Source organism: Diadema antillarum, unplaced genomic scaffold, assembly GCF_040938485.1.
Source record: "Diadema antillarum isolate AM-2024a unplaced genomic scaffold, OU_Dant_1.0 seq00001864_RagTag, whole genome shotgun sequence".
NCBI classification, from domain to species: domain Eukaryota; kingdom Metazoa; phylum Echinodermata; class Echinoidea; order Diadematoida; family Diadematidae; genus Diadema; species Diadema antillarum.
The window spans coordinates 60,571-86,176 of NW_027272534.1; the positions used below are offsets into that span (position 1 = coordinate 60,571).

General features: G+C 39.3%; 1 protein-coding gene across 1 annotated transcript in view; it reads right to left on the minus strand.

Annotated features, from left to right (window-relative positions):
• Nucleotides 1-282: 282 nt before the first annotated feature.
• The window catches only part of LOC139712833 (dual specificity protein phosphatase 6-like), a 31,207-nt gene continuing 5,883 nt past the window's right edge, over nt 283-25,606 (minus strand). The window contains exons 2-3 of the mRNA XM_071624624.1: nt 22,511-22,885; nt 283-2,805 (exon numbers count right to left, since the gene is read on the minus strand). Of these exons, the coding sequence (XP_071480725.1) occupies nt 2,396-2,805; nt 22,511-22,885 (785 nt within the window). The 3' untranslated portion in view covers nt 283-2,395. The remainder of the gene's footprint in view (nt 2,806-22,510; nt 22,886-25,606) is intronic.

Consider the following 25,606-nt stretch of genomic DNA (forward strand, 5'->3'; position numbering starts at 1 on the left):
CATACCTGGCTCTCATTTCATAAGAGGTGTCGTGATGATAGCAGTTCTTGGGAGAATCGCAACTTCTTGTAGCAATGGCCAGTCAGGAAGCAGGATTCTTGTCACTTCCACAACGACTGCCATTGCAGTAAGAGTTGCTATTATGGCAACCTTTTGTGAAATGGAGCCCTGATGTACTTTCCATCACAACAGCTCAGAGATAGACCTATTGCTACACTTGTTCTGATATCTACTTTTACAGCACTACACAGGGACTAAACAATCCACTTACTGCTAGCAGTATCTGTGCCTGATGCGGAACAGCTCCTACAGTCCCAATGTACTGCACTGTATGCTAATGTTGGTGATGTAATCTGCCATTTTGACAAGATTTCTATAGTCACAGAAAACATTTGCAAATCTCTAAAATGTATCGTGTAATGAGATGTAAACCTGGTGTTCAATGCTCATTGTTAAAAACTTTTACTTGACTGACATGTCCTTTTGTGACAAGTGGAACATTTCTGTATCTTGACCTCATTTAAGAAATAAAAACGTGAGTGGGGTCCTTATTCTTATATACCACACCACTCATCGGTTAAATACCTACTACAAAGTTTCATTAAGTTTGTTGGTATACCACACTGGGAATACTCTGGTTGATTTTTCCACCAACTATCTACACTTGCAAATTCAAGCCCTGAATACTCTGTAGTACATACATCTTGCATGTTTTTTAATGTTTCTTTTCAGTTCGTAATGCATAGGTAGATACACACATACACACAGTTGGAGAATTGTAAGTAGTTATCACTGCATGGTCATCAATTAAGCAGACTATACAAAATAATTTGCATTTCTTAAATAAGCATCATCTGGTGAATAAATTATAAATCTGGCGATATGAAACACTGTATAAAAATACCCCTTTTGAAGCGTGTGTGGCTTGATTATCAAGATTTTGACAGCAGCAAAATTTCTACTTACCACTTATTGAGAACTACAGCTACTTGTCTTTCATAGCCTATCAAGCCTCTTTGTGTCACTGAGAGTCAGCATTTAGTGTGATGCTATCATTATGTAACAGCTTGCAACAAATTATGAGACACCATTTTCCTATGACTTTTGCATTGAATCATATCATCTTTTTTTCTTTTTTTTTGAGAAATAATGGCTACTATTTTTTTTTTGCTTAACTTCTTATTACTTTAGGCACATAGGGATGCTAGAATTTCAGGTTTCATCAAAAAGTATCCAATAAATATCTGTACAACATTTATAATAGACTTTCCCATCACTTATTCATATCTACACGTACAAAATAACCTATTATTCTTTTTTTCTTCTTTTTTTTTGTGTTGATATCACCCTGATATAAATGAATATTCGTTCCTTCTCTATCCACTAACTGAACATTGACAACATCAGCTGCACACAGGCTACAGCCCTTTCCAGCTCCTCTGATTTACATCTTCGTGCCAATTACATGGACTGAGGAGTGATGGGCTACAGCGTTATCAAATGCGTCAGTTTGATTTGATGATGCGACGAATCAAGTTCGCACGCTTCGTCTGCTGAACATCAGCGAGACGGTAAGTAGCAGATGCTCCAGTCAGCTTGGCACATGTGGTTCTAAAAGTGACCCCAATATAATCTATGGCATCTACGATGCACGTTTGCATCACGAAGAGACAAGAGCTCTTCCTGCCGGAGACACTGAGTTGAGAAACACACAATTTTGTATGTGTCGGACTATGACATGAGTGACATATGAATATGGTTGAGTTGTTTCTAGGATCAATCAACCAGTAAACCTGATTAAGTGATACTACAAATGCAAATGTATATACATGGGGGGAATCTGTTTACGTATTCTTCTCTTCACTACTTCATGTAGTTCCACACTAAACTGTGAGCTTTACCTGATTGAACACAAACACGTCATGGCAAGAGGTATTCTTTAGGTCAGTATCATACAAGCCTGGTATATCATTACACTCACAGGACCAACCTGATCTCTATGTGGAAGTCAAATTGGACTTGCTCACACATGTCTCAACCACTAACACTGCCAATAGTCTTCATCCATCTACCCACTATATAGTATAGGGGAAAGCATGTGATAGGAGAGTCTATTGCAACCCGTCAACCTCAACTCCTTGTCAGATCCACAGTGCGTCTTGTACTCTAACAGCATGGACGGAGGGCTCCATTTTCAAAATGTTGGGACCATCTCGACAGATCTAAGAGGCCAATTAACACACAACGTCTACCACTGATGCATCACTCCTTGACAGCGCTTGTGAGCGTTGAGAGATGGGTGGAGGACCATGTGTGGTGGTTGGGGGAGCAGGGTGGAGGGGGGAGGGGAAGAGGGAAGAGGGGATCCGTGGGAGGGACGGGTGGAAATTGAGTTTTACACGGCAAAGTCAAACTCCCCTCGACTGTCCGATGAGCATGTGCTCGCACTGACACTGCTGGCCGGAGTTGTAAGCTCGCTGCATGAAGACGAGGATGAGGAGGAGGAGGAAGAGGTGGTGGACATCCACGATGGATCGGGGCTGAGACAGTGGCAGCCCTCCACTGAGCACCGGCAGGAACCACTGCGGCATGGGCTTGTTGACAGCTGCTGCTCAAAGTCCTTCAGCTGCCCCATGAAGTTGAAGTTGGGTGAGATGTTGGACTTGCGCTTCTTGACAAAGTCGTAGGCGTCGTTGAGGGACAAGCACAGTTTCTGCATGAGGTAGGCCACGGTTACCGTCACCGAGCGACTGACGCCAGCCAAGCAGTGCACCAGAATGCCACACTTTGAGCGGCGAGCTTCATCTGAAAAATTACAAAAGTGGGATCTATATAAATACATAACAATTGACATAACACAAGTGAAATACTACAAATTACGTTGATTGACTTACAATCAGTCATGACAGGTTGTGAACATCATTAACATAACAAAAAATTATTTCAAGTGCAAGTTTACTCAAAGTAGAATAAGATTAAAAATTTTGGTAACATTAAGTGCAGATTGAAGTTGTTCCATTCAAAATAATCCTACAATGCAGCATTTTTTTTAGTTCTTTTTTTTCATTGTTTTGATGAAATGCTCTTTATCCTCATGAGCGCAATGATAGTGATATCCAGATAAACAGTGGCTTGAATTCTTTCGGGTATTTCCACTAGGCACAACATGGTTGGACTACAAATTTGATTTCCCAGAGAAAGTTGGACAAAATGCCGACAAATAAAGCCACCAATTTTAGCTGTACCCGAAATATGATCTGGGGGTAGAGCCAGCTTTTCTGAAAAATTAAGCAAAGTGGTCCTGAATCAGTTACACAATTGATTTTTGCCCAAGTGAAACACGAAACGGGCGGCAGTATAATACTGAGAGCTCCCTGGCTGAATTGGAAATAATTCACTGCTTCTGTAATGGTGTAGCATTAAGGAAAATCAGCGGAGGCTCTTCAAATGACAACTAGCTCAGGCAGCATTGCAGTAATTGACGGAGCGTACAATTGAATTATCCGGCACAGATATCGGATGCAGCCTTCTGAGAAGCACAAATGAAGCAAAGCGGTAGCTGAAAATCCAACCTAGTTCACCTGGTTCCAGCTACACGTTATATTTGTTTGTGTAGGTATATATGTATGTGTTTTATGTGGTGTCTGTGTTTTTGAGGAAGGGGTCACATTCGAGGGATCATCTCTTGGTGGTGGTGATTCACTACAGAGAGATTTAGAAAAGATCGCGGGTAATTACCAGCCATGCAGTGCACACTGTTAAAATTTTGTGTCAAATTCAGGGCACTGCAATTTACTTGATGACTAAAAAGGTTAAATCAAATTTGTGTACTTTCAGAAAATTACACAAAGGTAGGATATAAATTTGCAAGCCAGTCTGGCACTGTCCATTGTGCTCATCCCCCCCCCCCTTGACAAAAAAACAAAAAACAAACAAAAAACAAAAAAAAAACCAAAAAAAAACAAAAAACTCCCCCACAAAAAAAAACCAAAAAAAAAAAAAAACCCCACATCCATAAGCCCCCCCCCCCCAAAAAAAAAAGAAAAGAAAAGAAAAAGAGAATGAAAGAAAACTGGTATACATTTCTAGTATTCATGATTTGGGAAAAATTTCAAAGTGCGATCCATCAAAAAGGAATTCCCAATGTGAAGAATTTTCCCATGCATTTTACTTTCACAAATCTTGGCTCCTCATGAGATTTGCAAAAGTTTCATGCACACAAACAGTTTGGGTTTTTCAGTACAGATGTATAATGTGTTACAGACGAATGTCTGACTGACACTGCACAAAGACATGTTGCTGACAGTAATAGTAGACTTAAAACATGACATGGAAATTAGTTTATCGAGTGACTATGGCAGTTTCTTGACCATGATCACTCCCTTACCAGGGAAATGGTTATTTTCTGCAAAGCCTTCCTCATATCTTGATGCTTTTATTTCAAGAATATGCCTGGTATTGGGACAGAACTTGACCCATACTGTGCCTACACTCAGCAGGGAGAAATTGGCACATTCCGAATCATTTTCTCCCTCTATGCACATATAACTGGTTATGGCATGTTCCAGAAGGCTTTGAAGAGAATTTTTGACTACATTATGATTAGAAAGTTGTTTTTGAAAAAAACACACAAACATAATAAACCATCAAATGTTTCATCCAATGGGTTTGGCAATGATAGAAAAAATGGGCCTAAACCTAACCACCCCCCCCCCCCCCCGCCCCATGACTTCTACTGAACTTGCATGACTGTACTTCCTATATTCTTTGCCCTGCAGTCTACACAATGGTCTGATAAATCACTTGAAGGTGAATTTTCAGGCAGACTCAATCCTAATCTGCTTCTTCAAAGGTAACGATGGGTAGACTACACAATACCTTGCATTCTGTGATGTATCTGCCATACTTTGTATGAGGGATTATACGCTGTGAATAGAGCCCCCACCCCGCGATGTTGGTCACAGCATGAATTGATCTAGTGACTAAAAATTTAGAGGGGTATGACTTTGACAGACCATTCAGACTCAGAGCAGATTGTGCATGATAGCTTCCACGTTACATCTTCCTTACCAAGATTTAACTGGGCCTGTGAACATGATGGTTTGTGATGAGAGATGTAGCAGTCTATACATGCGACTAAAACTGAATTACATGCAATCATCACGCAAATGTGACTCTTTATGTGTGTGTGTATGTGTGTGTTCACATGTAAGTATTCGGAAAATCTTATTTTTATAAAATACAGAAAATAGCTCATTTCTATTGAATAATGAACAAGAAAAACTGCCCTACAGCCACTTATTCTAAAATTAGCTCAAAACAGCAAATCAAATCCTCAACGAGTCCAAATGTACGATGGACACAAACCATGTATCTTTGTACTTATTGTAGTGCAGTTATGACAATTGTACTTGACAGAAAAAAAAAAGAGAGCAGTTCCTTACCGTGGGAAATAAGTATCACACAAACAGAGCACACATGTAACGAGTGTAAATTTGTACATAACCGGTTATGTGTCTTGGATTAAGAGTCCACTTGTTTCAGGTATCGGTTGCCTGTTTTGATAATCGTCCAAACCATTGTTTTCATAGTATCGGGGGATGAGAAGAGATTCTTGCTGAAGTGAAACTGCCTTTAAAATACAACATGGTGCACATGGCTCTGTAAACCCACAATGGAAGTGAACATCTTCAGCATACAGTATTCAGAATCTGTTTCAGTGGCATCAATAGAAAATTCCACCGCAAGAACAGATGAGGGCGTGCGGCCCGACACTCATTTCCTCAGATACCAATTCATTCGGCAGCACACTTCTGGCACCAAGGATATGCATCTATAGGGCCATATGTTTCATTTCTATTGCTAGACCAGCTACACACAATAAAATCTAACAGCATTTGAAACAATATGGTAAATATGCCAAGGATTATAGGTGTTGAAAGAAACTAATGCAGACTTAGTAATGAGAGAATTATAACTGTGGGCTTCTTTTTTTAAAGCTTCTTATTGAGCAGGAAGTACTGAGATCCATTTAGGATGAGATGAACAAGCGATCAGATAAAGGGGGGGGGGGGGTAATCTGGGGGGACTGAGAGGTGGCAAGCCAGTCAACAGCATGTGTGCCAAGTCAGTGACTAATGCAGGAGTATGGGACAGACAGGAAACAAGTGCTTCCGCCATCAGGTGGCCACTCAAATGCAAAGTTTGGTTACATGTTACATATAAGAGCTGATACATTGTATATCAACAGAATTGTTATGTATCTTCCTATTTACCTCCCCCCCCCCCAAAAAAAAAAGGGAGGGGGGGGGGGGTGACTGATACAAACATGGAGACATATCTGTGCCCCACCAAACATCAGTTGATGCATACACAAAAACGTAGGCCCATACAAATGTATGACAGCACTGTGAGATGCTGAAGTCCATACAGCATTTCTGCATGGACATACAACCGTACCACGTAGATACTGAATTCACACATTCCATGCGATCTCACACTTTGCACCATTCAGCTGAATATGTTTGGGGTACATGGGGTTGTTTGTTTTGCTGGCCTTACAACTTCCTCTCTGTGTCATGCGTAAGCTAAAAATATCCATTAGACAAGCGCAGCTCCGGGATTTAGCTGAGATAGTTCATACCCCAGGGACTGAATTTCATCAGAGCTTTTCAAATTTCATCCATCATGCTCTTGGGAAAGACACTATCAATTGCATTCAGTATACTTTTGTTGTTGTTGTTGTTTATAAGAGCGACGCTTTGCAAGCTGAATAAAAAAGGTTTTAAAGGACAAGTCCACCTTCATATACATAAGGATTAAGAGAATGCAGCAATATTAGTACAACACATCAGTGAAAGTTTGAGGAAAATTGGACAATCCATTCAAAAGTTACGAATATTTTAAGTGTCTGCGCAGTTACTGCTGGAAGAGAAGACTACTACAGTGAATGATGTCACATGCGTACAACTATACAAGGAAAATAAAAAGAGAATTTCACAAACCTTTACTTTTTGAATAAAGCGCACATTTCTTCGACTTGCTACTGACATATGTTAAGGATGATATTATTCCCCCTGCCTTCTGAAAGAGAGAAGTCGAGTGTTCTTTTGTTATGCGAGAAAAATGGAAATATGTTGAATTTCCTTTATTCTTTCTTTATATCGTTGTACTCATGTGACATCACAAGTCATAGTAGTCTTTTCATCCAGCCGTGACTGAGCAGAAACTTCAAAAATTCATAACTTTTTAACGGAATGTCCGATTTTGCTCAAACTCTCACTGATGTGTTCTACTAATATTGCTGCATTCACTCAACCCACGTGTTAATGAAGGTGAACTTGTCCTTTAATGACATGATTACCTGCAGGTACAGACAACTCCTCTATCCGACTTTCAATTATTTATGAGATGGCAGTAAATTCAGAACATTTCCTTGCTCCTTCCATTCCTAAAGGTGGACACCATGTACACTGTAACTGTGGACTAGTACAAGTCTGTATGTGTTTCATGCATGATAGCATGTGAGTTCTAATCAGAAAGCATTAATGAAAACAGATGGAACTAGAAATGTCGCTATGGTGACTGGTATGCCTCCGCCATATCACATGGTTCTCCCAATAGGTCTACAGACAGTACGGGTCTTGAAAATGTGAGACAACAGTTTCACATAATTGGCAAAAAATTGAAATGACATGTCGGTCACAAATGTGTTGAGTGTTTACTTTCCTTGAACTAGGCTTCATTCGGATGGGTGGCTAAATTGGCTAAGAAAGCAAATGTTTGGGATTTTGGCACAATGAGTGGAGAACTATATGTAATATACATATAGCACACACCAAAAAAAGAGAGAAAAAAAAATGAAGTATATAACATTTAATGCCACATGGCATAACTGTGAAAGATACATTAATCAACATGGATGCCTATATCCTGCAGGCATGATCAAATGCTGTGGACGATTTTTGTCAACTATCAGCTTTCTTTCAATTCTTGTTTAATCCACATTTTGCAAATGACATGATGCATTAAAATCATATCTGTTTTTTTGAAACAATAACCAAGGATATATCAAACTCATCAAATCTCTATCACTGAAGGGCTGAGAAACAACTATAGTTCACTGTCTTCACATTTCTCTTGACAAACTTGCAAGTCACTTTTTCTAATCAATCTTGCCTTCTTCTTTCAATACATCTTTCTGTTGTTGTTGTTGTTGGCCCTGTTGATCCACATACAAATATGGAAATTTGTTAGCATTTCAGCACAACCATTGCATTTTCTGGACTACTGTTTTCTGTCATTCTGAATACAACGTAATTGTCATACCTCAGGCACCCTTCGGGGCAGACGACTAGAAATCCAGGAGGTAAGAAACAAAGAAGTGGCAACAGAAATATTATTGAGCACTTTGTACATTGGAACCCATTCCTCTCATTGTCACTTTCGATTGCTCTGAGCTAAATGATCATGTACATGTATGCCATGGTTTCATACCACTGGTGCGTCTCTCCTCCCCCCACTCTTTCCCTGCTTTTTTTCCTGATTCTTTCAAAACATCAACCCAGAGTACAAACTGCCTCACCGAACTCACAGTTACAGTTACATCCCCCCACATGGGAGTTGAGATACACATTTAGCAGATTATTGTTTTCACTTACTGCCATAGAAATGCAACGGCACAACATCTACTACAATTACTGACTGCTGGGGAAAACTGCGAACACCAGTTTAGTATTGATTACACACTATCAGTGAGTCACATTTGATGTGTTTCTGCACAACACACTGGTTTCCCACTCGTGGCAAACCAATTCCATCAATGATGATTACAAAGACGACTTTATGAAGGGTGCCACGCAAACATCCACAATAACACTCCCTGATGCAGGGAATGCCATTTCCTTTATTATTATTTTCTGAGCACTTAAAGCATCGAGGGCCAAGTGACATATGACAGTGGGTGATGCAGTGTAAACAACCTTTGAAGAAGAATTCACTGCAGTCAGATGAATACTTGGAGTCACAACCAGCTGAGTATCACTAAATCACCAAGCATTCAGTTCAGGGGGTACATACACACAAATTTTATATTTCATTTTCTATTTGATTCTATTGACTCTTATACCGCATTCACTCTTTAAAACTACATGATATTCATTTATTTTTGTTTGACATTTTTTCCCATTCCCAATTCGGCCTACTGTTTATAAGGTTTGCACATACATCATATCAGATGCCTCTCAAGATAATATGAAACTTGTCAATGAGTGGATATATATTGCACAAGCATAGTGTGTGAAGCAGAGTCTCCATAGGAAAGCCAACTTATATCAGATATTAGTTAATCATGATCTGCCCACACCATACTTAATCAAAACCTCACCAAAGTATGATGTCTAAATACAGTGTATGATACAAGTTACCTTTTGTTCAACCCGACTCCATTGAAATGTAAAAAAGAAAAAGAAAATGTTGCCTATTCAACTGCCTACAAATATACAAGTTTAGCTTCTCATCATCATAAAGATGTTTCCGTCACACCAAGTAGGCCCTCCTGCTGTTTTATGCCGGACATAAAACCCCAACCCCATAAAATCTTTTTATGGATATTTATAAAGAAAAGCCACAAAATTGCTAGTAGAGTTGTAACAATGCATAACCATTTTTTTGTGTGTGAGTATATGTGTGTCCCTTAATAGAAACATTAATAAGAGCCGTTCCACACCCTCCATCTATCTTTTTTTTAATCAATCACTTACTTCAGCAAGAAAATTGTAGATTCCCCTCTGTTCTGAGGCTAAAAGTAGTGCTTGAAATGAATACTTGTAAATTGGTCATTTCTTTCCTTTTTTTTTTTCTTTTTTTCTTTTTTTTTTTTTGGGGGGGGGGGGAGGGGGGGGGGGGGGGGGGTAAGGGGACAAAATATGACACATATATGTGCCTTTGGATCACTGAAGACCAGCATCTCGGCAGCAAAGTCCAACTATTTTTTAAACAAATTCCCTCCAAATTTTCATGGACAAGTGCCAGTGTGGCAAAAATTCTAATGTTGAATGTACAAATGCTTGTCTTTAGACTCCAAATGTAATGTATACACAGATCCAAAGTTAATATATAAACCAGCCATGGCTATTGCTGTTGAACACTCATACATTAAAAATTTTGAAGGAAAAGAAAAATGGCAACTATGATGTATACAAGATCACAGAGAAGCCTTCTTTTCTCCCCAACATGTTAGTGGGCGCTATGTAGATCTATGAAACAAACACAGTTCCACATGAGGCACTTTCATGACATGCATTCATGCTTTGATATGGGTATGGTTGACATACGCATTCAGAAAGTAAACAGTGCATTGTATGAGAATGAATAAGGTATGCATTGCATACATTCCTTTCTTTCTCTCTCCTCCTCTCATAAATCCTGAGTCAGGGCAAAATGTTGCCGCACACCTTACATCCGGCCTCCTGGACCACGACACGTCAATATTGAATGAGTACCAGCCATGAATAATAGAAGGAGAGTAATTTGGCTGCTTTTCTGGCTTCCTAAAAAGAGCCCCCCCCCCCCCCACATAACCTCGACCGCTTGTTTTGTGTTTCCATGTGCGTCATGAAGGCATGCTGCCATAATAGCATAGCAAGCATCGTCACAATCGAAGAGCACATTTGGGTACAGGTGAACACATTGCACAAAATACAATGTCTGTGTGCATAAACATGCACATTAACGACATGACCTCTTGACTGCTCAATATTAACAACAATATAATGATGTGTGTATCTTTTCCAAACATACAATGCACCCTTATACAAGATTTGACACTGAGATATACATGTAGGTCTAAGTGAAAATCTTGCCAGTCGTCCAAACAATCAGATGCTAGATGTGAATAAAAAATTACAAGGTAACTTTGTACATTCTACATTTCCTGGATAGAAATGCATTGTATGCCTAACAGAAACGTTTTCCTTTTTTCTTTTTTAATCTGAATATCAGGGATTGGGCATGCTGCATACAGTACACTGTTTGTCCATACTTGATACACATCAGTTGTGTGTAACTAGTGTCCTCCATTGCACGTCATGCACAGACAGGACTACAGGACATGCAAAAATGTACGCTGTATGTGTACACTAAGAACAGATCTACAGAAAATTTCCCAGTGAGAAAATGAAATTTGTGACTTTTTCTTTTTGTGTACAAATGAAGTGGAGAGCTGCTCAACATCTTTGTCACACAGCGTTGCCAATTTGTCCTGCCCTCTACACTTTAACTATTCAAAAATCCCCCCCAATTTTCACTGATTTACTTTTCTGATTTTTCTGTTTTCATGCAAAGCAACATGATATCAGGACAGAATTACCCTTTAATAAGGGTAGTGGTTTGTCTAATTTACAACTTATCTAAAATATGTCTACACTTATCTCTATAAATAAAACTTTTGAGATTAAGAAGCAATGACATATTTGCCTAAATATCTTACTTGTGTTGGTATGTGTATGTGGTTGCTACCAAACTGCTATGTAGTGAAAGCATGTGAGGATGTTTTCAAATTTAAGAAGTTGCATACTTTGGTGCCTGACTTGGATGATGCCATGCACTTTACTTGATTCTACTCTGTTCATTAGTACTGTGGAGAGGTGTTTTGCTTTAAAGGGGGTGTACAGTTCTGGTTGAGGTGAAGATTTAGCTTTTAACGTTTTGTGAGATATTCAGAAACCACTCTATGAGATGTCAAAGAGCATGCAGTTCTAAGGGGTATCAAAAGTTTATTCGATGAAAATCGGTTTTGAAATGGCTGAGATATCCAAAAACAAGGTGAAACAAAGAGATACTAATAAAGTTGGGGCATGTCACCTTTTATTATTAGCACTTTTTTGGATATCTCAGCCATTTGAAAACCAATTTTCATCAAATAAACGTTGAATCCTTCTTAAAATTACATGCTCTTTCATATTTCTTAAGAGGCTTTTCATTATCTCACTTAGGAATGTTCAAAACATGAATCCCTACCTCAACCAGTACTGTACAGTCCCTTTAAAGCACTGTGATTACTTTTGTTGTGTGCCAACTTCAGAAAGTGCTAGATAAAAATACAGGATGAGTGCGAGAACGGTGTGCATTGTGATATTTGACAATGTGGTGTTATGTCCATCTTAAAGGCGCATCTTCAGTTTAGAGTGTGTAGACAGGAAGTAAAAGCTCAAGACAGCAGTGGTTTTTCCATCTTCTTCTCTAATGCGCTGCAACATATTCGTCTTGGATGGAAGTGTATTGCTCATCCTGCAATAGTTTTTATGGTCCACTGCAGGAGGTTGTTCTGACAGAGACCTTGAAGAGGGTTTAGTACCGCCTCTCTATGTATGGCATACAAATTAATAGCTAGAGGGTAAAGTTCAAAACTACATAGGAAACCGAGCTTCCTCATTGGCAGACAGAGCAAACAGAGCGGGTGGGAAATGAACCGAAACCGGTCGGTCCTCCCTGTGCACAGCAACACAGGATTTGAGCCTCCCACTCAACACACATGCATGCACACACTCTAACAATACACTACAGTTATAGGGCTTTTGTGCTGTGGTATTGCTCGCTGCCGAGAAGTGTGTCGTTGTTGTTGCTGCTACACAAGCCTGCTTTGCACTCCCCTCCATACAGGAGAAAATAATCCACGCCGTACAGTATACAGTTGTATATGCGTGCTGCGATGTCATAGGTGCATGTGATGGTGACTTGACATTACCCAGAGGGTTCAGAATCAGGATGCTATAAAATGCACACTCAATCCTTTCTTAGGATTTCATAAGAAAAGGGAATTGATGGGTGTATAGACAACTCTGAACAAAGACACACAATAACACAGCTGCACAGATAGCTATGGATGTCATATTACAGGCTACTCTCCTCAAAAATTGAACATCATTTTCTTTACAGGAATGTGTCACACTCTATGAAGTCTTTAGAAAGAATACACTCATCATCCATACTATTTTGAGGGAGAAAACTACGGATGACCAGTCACAAGTCATTCCTGGTATATTGAGACTGTCCTACCCACCCCCACAATAGCACAAGTCAGTATATTACAATGTGTGTCCCAATTTTTCTTCCAAATTGAATCCAAACTCCAAAAATAGAGAGGAATAATAAAAAAAGGAGTAAAATAAGACAGTGAGTGTCTGTGGTACATGGAAATATTTTATGTACTTGAAAGCTATTCATGCTACTACCTACTTGTACATGACGTTTAAAGGTGGGTGTATTAGCAGTATGTATTGACTTGCCCACGCTAACTGTATCTACTTGTACTGCCACCAACTCACATAACAAATGGAACGAGACATGAAAACTCGTCACATTGAGGACGAGTTAGGTGATACGCTTGTGGTCATCAGATGACGGTCATCTGTGATCGACAAGAAAAGAATGTGATATAGGCACCTTGCAGTTATATTGAGCGTGCATGCGAAACCGTTTCTGTAACCACTCGGCCACGGGTCATCCACGGAAATGGTAAGACAAAAAAACAAACAATGTATAGATATAACAGGGGGGAAGTCAAAACCCACTCAACTAACGTGGCCGTGTGAACATCTATTGCATTGCTAGACGGAAAAGCGGCCTTGTAACGACTGAGGTCGCTATGCCATTTCTGGCAACTTGGGAAAAATACGTCCCGCAGACATAAAACCTATAATCGGCTGGTTTTGATACCTTGCCTTTAATCACAATTTTCAGTGTAATGACGTCATCAAATTACAAAACAATGACATCGTCTTGAAAGACAATTGTTCGAAGTACAACACCTCAGTCGTCGTCATTATGCCTACATACTATGATCGGTTTGACAAAGTCAACCTGCAAAATTTTGCTGCAGTCGAAGCAATGTGGTCTCCAACACACAAAAAAGAGGGATATGGCGTGTGTGTGTGTCTGTGTGTGTGTATAGGTGCGTTTATATACGAACGTGATTTCTACATGGATGAATATGTAATACAAAATTGAAGAAAAAAAAAGTAAAATAGCTAAGTATTTTGTTTCGTGATCTTGTGGGGTTCGAACCCGCAACCTCAAGTCTCTGAGACGTCGCCTTTATCCACTCGGCCATACGTCTCGACGAGAAAATATGGGGAACGTAAACTTATGTATGTGAAAGATACATGAGGAATCGTTTTGTCCACATTCCATTTTCATTTTCAGTTTTAAACTGCAAAATTGTCAATCTGATGAGAAGATTTCAAAGAATAAAATGCATGATTACTGCAGCTTATTGTCTCAGCTACAACATACTAAAGTTACAGAGGAAATGAAGCAAAATCAGCTGAGATAAAGGTGCTTAAACGTTGTTAAGTCAATGCATGGTTTAAAAAAAAAATCACCTCCCATAGACAATACACGCAAACTTGTCCGATTTTGCGTCTTTACCTTTAATCACAATTTAAGGTATGATGACGTCATCAAATATCAAAAGCATGACATGGACTTAAAAGGCAAATGTTCAAAGTACAACATATCTGAATTTGGGATAATATTGAGCTTAAACAACAGAGATACGAGTAAATGAATGTCAGAAACAGTACCTCAAAAAAATTAATTCCACTTTTTTGATTTCAGATGATGATATAATGACGTCATGAGTTTTCCTGGCAATATTGGTACTTGAAACGTTATTTCCAATTCATATGCTTTTGTAATATGCAATAGAAATATAGGGTCACCAGACGTTTTCAAGAGCTATGGCGACATAAACAAAAACATGTTTTTTCACTATATTTGCAGAAAGACGCGCGCGCGGAATTTCAACTTTGACGCCAGTGCATTCCTTTGTTATAGGTCAAAATCGATCGGAAATCAATGGATATTGTTACTCAAAGTATCAGAAATCCAAATCAGTCAAAAAAATTGCATTTTCATGTTGGTTACGCCCTCTGCGCGCGAAATTGCGCGGACGGACGCGCACGCGAGAAAATGTTTGAAACGCTTAAAATTGTCTGAAACTTCGAGATTTCCCATTGGGAAGTCGTTTTGAGCCTTTTAAAATTTTGACGCGCCCAAACGCGCGCGTAATGATGACCTTGGTAACTAGCGTCAAAAAGTAAGATAGAGCCTGACCTGAACTTTATGTCCACCGAAAATGATGCAAAAATGATATCTAGTTATGAAGTTATGATCGATCATGTGACAAGGTCCGAAAATCACAAAATGGCGCCTAGATGACGTCATAGATATGTTACTGTCATGAAAACCTTATTGTGCCCAGATATTGTTATGAGACATGTTGACTGAAAATGTCATGTCGTTCCGTAATGTCATTGTTGAGATATTGACGACACAAAATGTGGCAGAAAGAAAGAAGAATAAAAAAAAGAGAAATTTTGACAATCACAATAGGTGATACGCTGATAGCGTATCACCTAAAAAGCTGTGTAGATTGTCATATGAACATCTACTGTAACTCTAGTTATCTGAATACTGTATAAGCTGTTACAAGCTGTGAATGAGGGGGTCAACAGAATATTCGGCTTATACAATATTACCCCAGCGCACAGTGACATTTTCGCATGTTGTTACATTTGCGGTTCAACAATGATTTGCTAAAATAACTCATTTTGACAAAACCAGCATAAATGTACATGTAGGCCCTAGATATTGGTACAAAATTTTCACAGGCTCCGATTGTAAAGGAGAGGGGACCACAGTTATGTTTCCAGGAGCCCAAACGTGAATCTGGATGGTTTCAGATGCCAAGCCGGGTAACCACAAGCAAGTTATTAGCACTGTATGGCAGTTCCAAGATTATTTTCTCACTTGCCAGTTATTCAAGAAACTTTGGGGCACAAAGAGGTCGCTGCGCCTCTCCCATTTTTAAGTATGGTATCACAAGGCTTTTGGAAAACTTTGGAAGAATATGATGTGCAAAAAAAGTTTAGTAATTTCCCGCTTATTCACAGTAACTCATTCTAGTTTGTGACAAATATGAGTGATTAAAAAAAAAATGACTCCATTTCACTATGAATTGACCTCGATGCATAAGTCTTTTAATCTGCCAAAAGGAAATGCCGACTAGTAATCAATTGAAAATTTCCGCTCCCGCGACTATCAGGCTTCAAGTGTCATGCACTGATGGCAACCGTTCAAAAAGTATGCAATCCCATGCACACGGTCTTGGCAGTACATTGTACGACACATTTGATACTCTTGTGTCCAGCGAAGTTATGAAAGTGATCGCACATGATATTCCAGCTTTTTTGGACATCTCATGTGCCTACAAATCTACACCAATCACATAATACTCTATGCAGAGGTTCTTGCCTGGGTAAGAAGTTTTTTTTTTTTTTCCAAGTCGAAAGTTCGGCACTGATAGTGATATAACTGAAGCTACAGCAAAAAAAAAAAAAAAGGTTATCGTAAGCAGATCACAACTTCCTCGTTAGTCACAGACAGGAAATCTGCTTTCACTTCAGGAGGCAGGGCCGCAGTGGCTATGATCAGCGAAGGTGTTAAGTATCTCTTTCGATACACTGAGCCCATGCCATAACTTATCATGCCAGCACTTTATAAAACAAAAATCATCTTCACATGGTTTAACCTCTTTTTTTTTTTTTTTTCGTCAGTACTTACTGTACGGGTTGCCATTTGTTTTTGCTCATAAAAAAAGAAAACAAAACATACTCTTCAAAAGAACACGAATGTTGAATTTGTCTGAAGGAGATGCTATATTTGACGGAAATCGAAGATTGCTATGACTTGCTGCATCTTCAGCAGTTTCAAAATAAATGTGAAATCTGCGATATCTTACATGAAATAAACAAACTTAAAAGCAGACTTTTGTGATGAAATTTGACGCAAAATAACCCCGTTGTGAACTGAGGGATTCCAAAAACAGCCAAAATGGGCAATTATCTTATAATCAGGGCAATTTTTACTTTGATCACTACATCATCAATGATACGCTGATTTCCATAAAAACTCTTTTCTTCTTTACTGGTTTCTCACTTAAAACAAAAAGAACCCCCCCAACTACAATATCAACATAATCTGTCTCTTCAATAGAGCTTCTTTTTTGTTTGAGAGAATGAACTGTCATTATGAAGAATAATACAAGTAGAAGAATTAACTGAATCTTGAGCAAATACAGGTAAAAACAATAGTGAACATATGAGTTGTACATATACCATCCAACATGAGAACTTGAAGCTGTCAACTTGGCCTGGAGTGGTCATAAGAGTGTAGTGTTGTTGAGTCTATCTGTCTGCCTATCTGTTTTGTTTGAGAAGTTAATTGCTGTCACTATTTGTTGAAGAAATATTTTCTCACATCTTCCAGTGACCATTAGTAATCAATTGCTCTCATAGCACACAACAGAAGTACATTTGTATACAAGTTCAATTCACTTTTTATTGTACATTTTTGTGTGTGTTTTTGCACATGAAAACAAGTGAACATTTTGGCAAGCAATGCCACATTCACATGATCAAGATATTTGACTGTGCCACCAATGACAACAGGATGCCATGTTGGAGTTTAAACAGATAACAATGAAATAGTTTTTCAAGTCTAAGAGCTGTCTGATTTTGCTCTGTTTTTGGCTACCATTTTCCCATTTTTCCTTCATTCCTCACAAAGCCTCCCCTAACAAAGATTATTAGACTCCATTTTGTCCTTGTTGCATGAAGAGGCATGATTGATCTTGTACAGGCCAGAGTTTGAGTGCATGATTTACTGCTGTGTATCTGACCAAACAGTAGGATTTATGAAACAGTCTTGAGTACAAATCAGATGTGATTGATGTACAAGACCTGTATGCTACAAAGGTGCGAAACTCACCCTCCCTTCAAACCCACTCCATATATACAGTACATGTGTCTTCCCACGCCAAATGCAATAATGCAAGGCATGCATTTGAAAAGAATCCCTCTTTCATTCCACAAGAAGCCTGTTGGTCTCTTGCTGTGCTTCTCAGAACCTTCTTTCACTTCAAGATTCCCCGCTGGTTCCTACTCAAACTGGTTTGTCCGTTATCAGTCCAGTCACTCTTTTGGGAATGAACGCAGTGAAACACAAGACAAGCAACTGCAGCTTTGCAAATCTGTGAATCAACTAATGTTGTAACAAAGACTACAACAATCAGTACCACATTTTCTTCCAATTTAGAGAGGCTGCACATATTCCACTATATTTCTGCAGTATTTTAGCATGCCATTAGGATATCATGCAATATTGTACAAATTCAACAGGTATTCTGAGGAATTCTTTTCAGTGATCAGCAATTTTTGTTTTTGTCATGACTCATTGCAACTAAAAAGTGACACAATAACAACAGAATACTCCACTGCTTGGCTCTTCCTGGAATCATCTAAGAAAAGATAAAAAGCGAAGACCTTGCTAAAGCAAGCATGCAATGTACATACTGCCAGGGCCATAATATTATGCCGATGTTGCAATGGAAATATTGCACACACCCGACATTTAAAAAGACTGCTGCTGGCGAGACCCCGCACAAGAAAGTCTTTTAACATGGATGAGTTTCTTGGAACACAGCCAAAACAGGAAATGAAATACAAGAATTGATATCGCATTTAGTCTCTGGATCTGGGAGCGCAGCAGTGGCCTGCAAGACTTCCTCAACTGCATTTTCAAATGGAGGGACTTTTTCCCCCTTCCTCTTTTTCTTCCACCAACTACAGTGAAAGAGCAATATGCAGTGAAATCATACAATGTATACCCACAAAATGCACTGTTCATCTCATGTCCGCACAGGCTTGTAAATACTGCATGGAGATACCTCATGACAGGTCTAATGAGATTAAAAATCTTCTAGTCACAGTGAGCAAGTGATCCATTTATGCAAACTACTAGTATCCATGTGCATACTGGTAATGCAGCATACCATTTGAACAAGTCACAAATGCACTATTCCAATTTACTGAAGGTCCTACAACAATGTACTCAGTATCATGTAGGCCTACACAAACCATGTACATTGTGTACTGTATGTAACAGCAGATTCAAGACATTACCAGTTTTTGTAAGAATACTAAGATTGACTATTTACAAATTGTTAAATGTCTGCTTGACAAAAGAAGTAAAGAAAACACATATTTCTTCACAGAAATGTGAAGTAAAATCAGAATCCTTTCTTTAAAACCAGTATGAAATGAAAATTAAAATCCTGAAATCTCATTTATTGTTGTAGGCCCTACTATCTCTCAGAATTGGTATACATGTAGGGCCTATATTGTAACTGAGATGGTCAAGAGGAGGAATGAATTCCCAAATATTCACAACTTTACTATCATTTTCCAAAAGAACTATGGGGGATGCAGAACCCCCAAACATGGGCACATCACACACAAATGGTATCTGGAGTCATGTGACTCAAAATCATAATTTTCTAATGCTGGTGAGGTGAGCATAATTGCCATTTATATAAGATCAACAGAGTTTGGGATATACACTATTGTATTTTTTCCCCGAAAAAATGCACTTAAAAGATGGCATGTCACAGTACTGTGATAATTCAAACAAGAATCCCCTGACTTGCTTGAATTCATGTTCCATCTGTTTGAAGATAAATACTAGGTCATCAAACTGTACATGTAGTTCAATATTCTCATTTCATCATAAAATGATTGACACGAGTCTAATGTGTGCAAAACATTGGGCATTAGTTTCAGCTTCAAGGCAAGCAAGGCAGCAATGAGTGGTCAAAGGGAGAGACAGATGAGCAAATGGATAGAGGGAAGGACTGATGGGTGGATGGACAGGCTGGTGGACAAGCAAAGAATGTGTTACCTGTGCCATGGTAAGCAAAGGCAATATAACAAAAGCCTAACCTGGAACAATGCAGACAGGATATAGTAAAAATAAGACAAAATGTGACCGACAAGAGACAAAAATAACACGCACTTCAGACTTGCCTACAGATACAGACCTTAAATAACTTAGAGTAATTGAATTTATGCTGTAATAATCCATTCATACTTTATGGGTTCAGGCAGTCTGGAGTAATTGAAGCTCCAAAGTGATTGCAATTTGGCCTGACTTGTGATGGCTCATTGTTCAATCCTGTGCAGCAAGGCAATGTAATACCAGTCTAAATCCTGTTCCATTTGCATGCGTACTCTGGTGGCAGATTACCAATTTGGGGTGGAAATGGCTGCATACGACCGATTGCATGTGATAGAGGAGTACAGTAATACAGCTGCAATTTAGAGCTGGTTTGACTATTTGTGCTGACGGCCAATATTGGCAGATTGGGGCATTTTCCCAGTCTTCTATCATTTCAGGCAACCTCTCAGCCTCCAAAGCTATATTTCCCTTCAAAATAAGACAAGCCACAAGGATTGGCATACAATATTTTTCCTCTTTATCATCAGAACTGTTCACCATGCCTCTTCATCTGTTGAGGGAACTCTTAGGAGGGGGAGAGAGGCATTAATCATTTCTATTCTTTAAGCTTCACTCTCAGTGCAGCACCTCAATTGTAGGCTCTACATGTAAGCGTAGATTTGTGTACGTCACAACATCCTGGAGCATACACGTTTTTATATAGAAGTACACTGTTTTTCAACTACATCTTTTCGCACACTGTCAGCCATATTGTCACGATTCATAATCCCCCCCCCCCCCCCCCCCCTCACTGTTATGAGCTTCAATGCAAATCTGAAAAGAAAGCTGGGAGGTGCCAACACAAAGTGCCTCCGGATATGAAAAACACCAGAAATGTGGGGACATGGTTGAACCACTCTTTCAGGGTGAAATTATTAATAGGTTTCTATTGTTCTTTTATCCTGGGGCAGGCTTGGAGAACAACCTTCCTTCATTGAAAAGCATGAACGGAATCTTGGGGATCAAAGAAGGATTCTGTTTGATGGCAGAGTGGGAAGTCATTTCAGTCGTTCACAGTCATAGGAGAAAGAGAAAGGGAATAAAGTAGATGTGGTCGTTGTTGGGTTCCCCCCCCCCCCATCACCACCACCAATCAGTGTGCACACTGACTTCAGCTACTCTGATCCTTCAAAGCACAATGTCTACAAAATGCACAATAGTTTTACTGATGTGCCAATTGATGTGAGCAGAGTAATAAAACATGTATATCATCAATACACTACAGAGGCAAGTACAATACGAAACTTTGTCAGGATATACGCCCTCAAGTTGCTTTAATGTTATAAATGTTATCACCTGTCATTTATATCTTATCACACTCTGCCAGGCTTGAGTAATACAACATTATCAGATATAGGACCTACATCGGCAATTGTTACAAGTACATCAGTGACAACTGACTTGGAACCTGTGTGCCATCTTGCGACATCATTGTCATAATCCACTCCTTCCCGATATGAGAACCTGAACAAGAATTTAAACTGCCCGAGCATGCCATGCCTGTGGCATAGATTTCTGAGAAGACTATCTCTGCCATTGCTGAGAACCACTCGCCTTGGCCAAAAACATCAATACTGGACTTGAATGGGTCCCAAACGTCACTCACAATTCTAGGCAAACAGACCGAAGCTTTGTCCACCTGCCAGGCTGCATGGCATGTGTGAATGCACAGGGGAGAAACATGAAGAAAAGCCTCCACAGGTCAAGGACATTGGTGGATCAAGATCACTCAGCAGCACAGTAGCAGCTGCACCCGTCCTTGCCACCACAGATTTATGACCTGTCTCCCATCCTACCCCTCCCCTAGACCCTTGCCATAAACTAGAAAGGGGAAACACTGTAGTCAAGAGCCAAGTTCACTGTATCATGTCCATGCAGATCTAGTAGTTACTACTGGTAATGCCAAACTAGGTTACTTCTTGTGGATTGGGCAGTAATATCAATGCAATCCTTAAGGTTTTTAAATCATGAAAATCAGAAAACTAAATGTAGTACTCAGTATAGAGAAGGGAAGAATTCTGATTTACTTGTGTACAAATGCCTCATAGAGCTGCTGCTTCACTGCTGTATCTTGTGTGAACTGCATGCGCCATCATGTGGTACATGGTCATAAGGTACAATACTCGCTGCATGATACAATGGAATCTGTTTGATTCGGAAGCAAGTAAAGGTGATTTTTATCCCAATTTCTATCATGGGACAATGTGATCACATTGGCTCTCAAGTATTGTTATGTTTTGTCTTTCCACAAGACCTTTCACTGGCCTTTGCGTGAAATTACTGTTACTTCATTTAAATTTACATTCCTACATTGTGATATCTTTGAGACATGCATGTTTTCTTCCGTGAGCTTGATCAGACTTTACATTCAACAGCATCTTTGGTTTTTCCTCCGGAGATAATCATTTGTTACAAACATTTCTTCTCTACTCTTGATATATTTTTGCATTTGATAGAACACCAGCCACATTAACATTTTTCATGAGAATTATCTCCCCCCCCCCCAAAAAAAAAAAAAAAAAAAGAGGAAAGGACAAGTTCAGGCAATTGAAGGATACCAGACAGGCAATTTTTTTGAACTTGGCCTTGCCCTGCATCTTTGAGCTCTGATACTCACCAATGAATTCAATCGCCTCTGGAAAGAACGCAGCTAGGTTCTGGCTCCAGTGGTCCGAAATGGGAATCTGCATGTACTTGATGCCGCTGTCCTCGAAACAGTTCGGGATGTTGGGCGTGACATTCAGAACATACTGTATCCTCAGTTTCGACAGTAGTTCAAAGTTTTCAGAGTCCTGCTTCGTCCCCAGAAACAGGTAGGGGAGGATTTGGGCTGGGTAGTGGTTATCCAGTGGCGTTTCTGCTTCAACCAGGCCAGTCGTCTCAATTTTCAGTCTATCAAAGCCGAGGTCCGTCAGTGAGTTTTCATCTGAGTCACTGTCTTCCGACGTTATGCAGAGATGGGGGAACAGTCTGTAGAACTCACGGAAGCCTCCTACAAGACAACAGGCATAAAGCAGTATTAGTGAACGAATCATATATGTAAAACAGAATACCAGAGATATTACAATCATGGGAAATCACCCATGAAAGCCTATAGATCTACTGAGTAAACATCATTACACAATACACACAATACTTTAAACCAATCACACATCAAACAAAATAAAATACACTGTCGATCATGCACATATCGGTCAATTTAAATTACTTTGTACACCTTCCAAACTCAGTCAGTGTCTAGTAAAGACACAATGAGAGAAACATTGGACAATGCACTATATTAAAGAATCTTTCTTAAATATAAAGTCTTTCTAAAGAATGATTTTACACTCTTCAAGGATAATGGCATTGCTACTTGTACAGTGTACAGTGAAAGCTGAAAAGATCTTGAATTGTATATTACAACATTCCAAAAAGTTACTCACCCACCAAACCTAACAGCATCATAATCACCACTTCATCAACATCATGGTAATCAGAGTAAACAAAAGCAAACAATTAACAACACACACACACACACACACACACACACACAAACAAACACAGTGAATTGCCTAATCTTCTGAATCTTCATCATGAACTTTCTCTGACACTAGATATAGATATTACAATTGTAGCAGAAATGAAGAGATTCCACAGAAAACTGGAGGTAGAAAACTCAGACAAAATGTGTATATGTACAAATTAACATGTAAGCTTTTTATGGAGTAAAACTTGTGAAACTGTGATATATATGTACATGTACTATGGAGGGGAAAAAAAAGAGTTTAGCATTAAGGCAAAGTGACATCTGTTTTTATACAGAGTGATGACATACATGTAGCTGGTTTGGTAAATCTGCAGGAAATACTGCACTAGTAGTGTAGTACATTTTGTACCTTTGACATTGCTCAATCATTTGCTAGTCATCTGGAAAGTATACTGACTGAAGATATGATAGGGAAGTGGTAAAAACAACAATCACCCATGAATTTCAGTTTTCACATTGTGTGAGGTATAATCTGAACTGCCTATTGTCATCTGTATGAACAAACAACTTTGTAAGCCTTGTGGCTGTGTTCTCCAAAGGTGCATGTCCATGAAAATCCAGTGTGGGGGCGGTAACCGGTAGACTGTGCACAAATTAAAAAAGAAAAAGAAAAAGAGGAACAGTGATGAAAGCAGCTCAGACTCGCAGCCCACTAATCAATGAGTTCTTCAAAAGGGGTATTTGCACGTCTAGAACTGCATGAAGCCACTTTAAAGGACTGTCTCTTTCACCACCCATCAGGCCAACCAAAGGGTTTACAGAATGGATTAGCCCATTCTTCTACAGGACAATGGGAAGGGAAAATAAGGGAGTGAAAGGCCAAAGGAAAGAGGGAGAAAGAAAGCATGAGAGGAAATGAGACACTGTGAGTTCGCATTTTCGCTTCACAATGTAGCCTATATAATACCCACCCGTACTAGGCAGCAATCTGCAATTTTAACGATTGTATTCTTACATGTGGTATCTGGTATCAATTTGATTCTTCATTTTGAAAGATGGTTTCAACTTTTGTCCTTCATCCACATTTTTAATGGCAGTATTACAGCATTTCAAATCTATCCAACATACATGTACGACCCACACAAAGAGCACTCGGTGTAATGTGCTGATGGGGATACATCATTACTGTCGAAAACAGGTTTGCAACACGCTGAATTGAATTTGCACAACATACTCAGTATGCAATGAACCACTTCTTTCCCTCTGCGGATTTCATGCGTGACCTCGCTACCTTTTCTGTAAGGGCAAAGCATGCATGTACACATTAGGCTTCAGTTTATGTCTCCTACAGCTACAATTGTACAGTACAGTACTACGTGTATAGTGTACAACTGTATACTATACGGATAGGTCTATGATACCTGACTAGCTACAAAAATGTGAAGTGTGTAGTTCTTCTCTAAATATCCAAAATTGAACATTTTTAAAGGGATGGTACAGTATTGGTTGAGGTGAGGATTCAGCTTTTACTAGTTACTTTTTGTAAGATATCTTAAGAGACTTCTCATCATTTCAAAAAAAAAAAAAAAAAATCATCATCAAAAAACATAAGAAACCTGAAGCACAATGTCAAACGAAACTGTCCCATCCCTTTTAATAAGGGGATAGAATCCACCAGGGCCCATGCACAGTTTTTTAATATGTTCAACATTGGCAGAGACTCCAACCTAAAGCACCTTCTGATCTGGAGATTCTCCCGCCTGAGACCCCTAGCAAACGGGAGACTCCAAATTGATGTGTGCGAAGCGGGAAGTTCCTAGGGTTCTAGATGCTCTCTGGTGCTATCTAAGGCTTATTTTTTCAGCATGCAATAGCAATAAGTAAGAAATCCTTTCCAACGGGAGACACAGAGCCAGGGCGGGAGAAATTAAATATTAAGCGGGAGACCGGGAGATTCTGCAAAAATTGGTTTTCGGCGGGAGATCTCCTGTCGAAAACGGGAGAGTTGGAGTCTCTGCATTGGGAAATATTGCAATATTGCATCAAGGCTTATCTTCCACTATCAAGCATTATCAAGCAAATGTTACTAGATTGAAACTATTGTTCATTTATCTTTGGAATTCTTTTTGAGGGCTACATACACTTGCTGTGGGCAATATTTGTTGAAATAAACTCTACATGACCGAAAGGATGTCTCATCCTTGATGTTCCACTTCCACTTCCTATACACTATGTTGTGTAAAC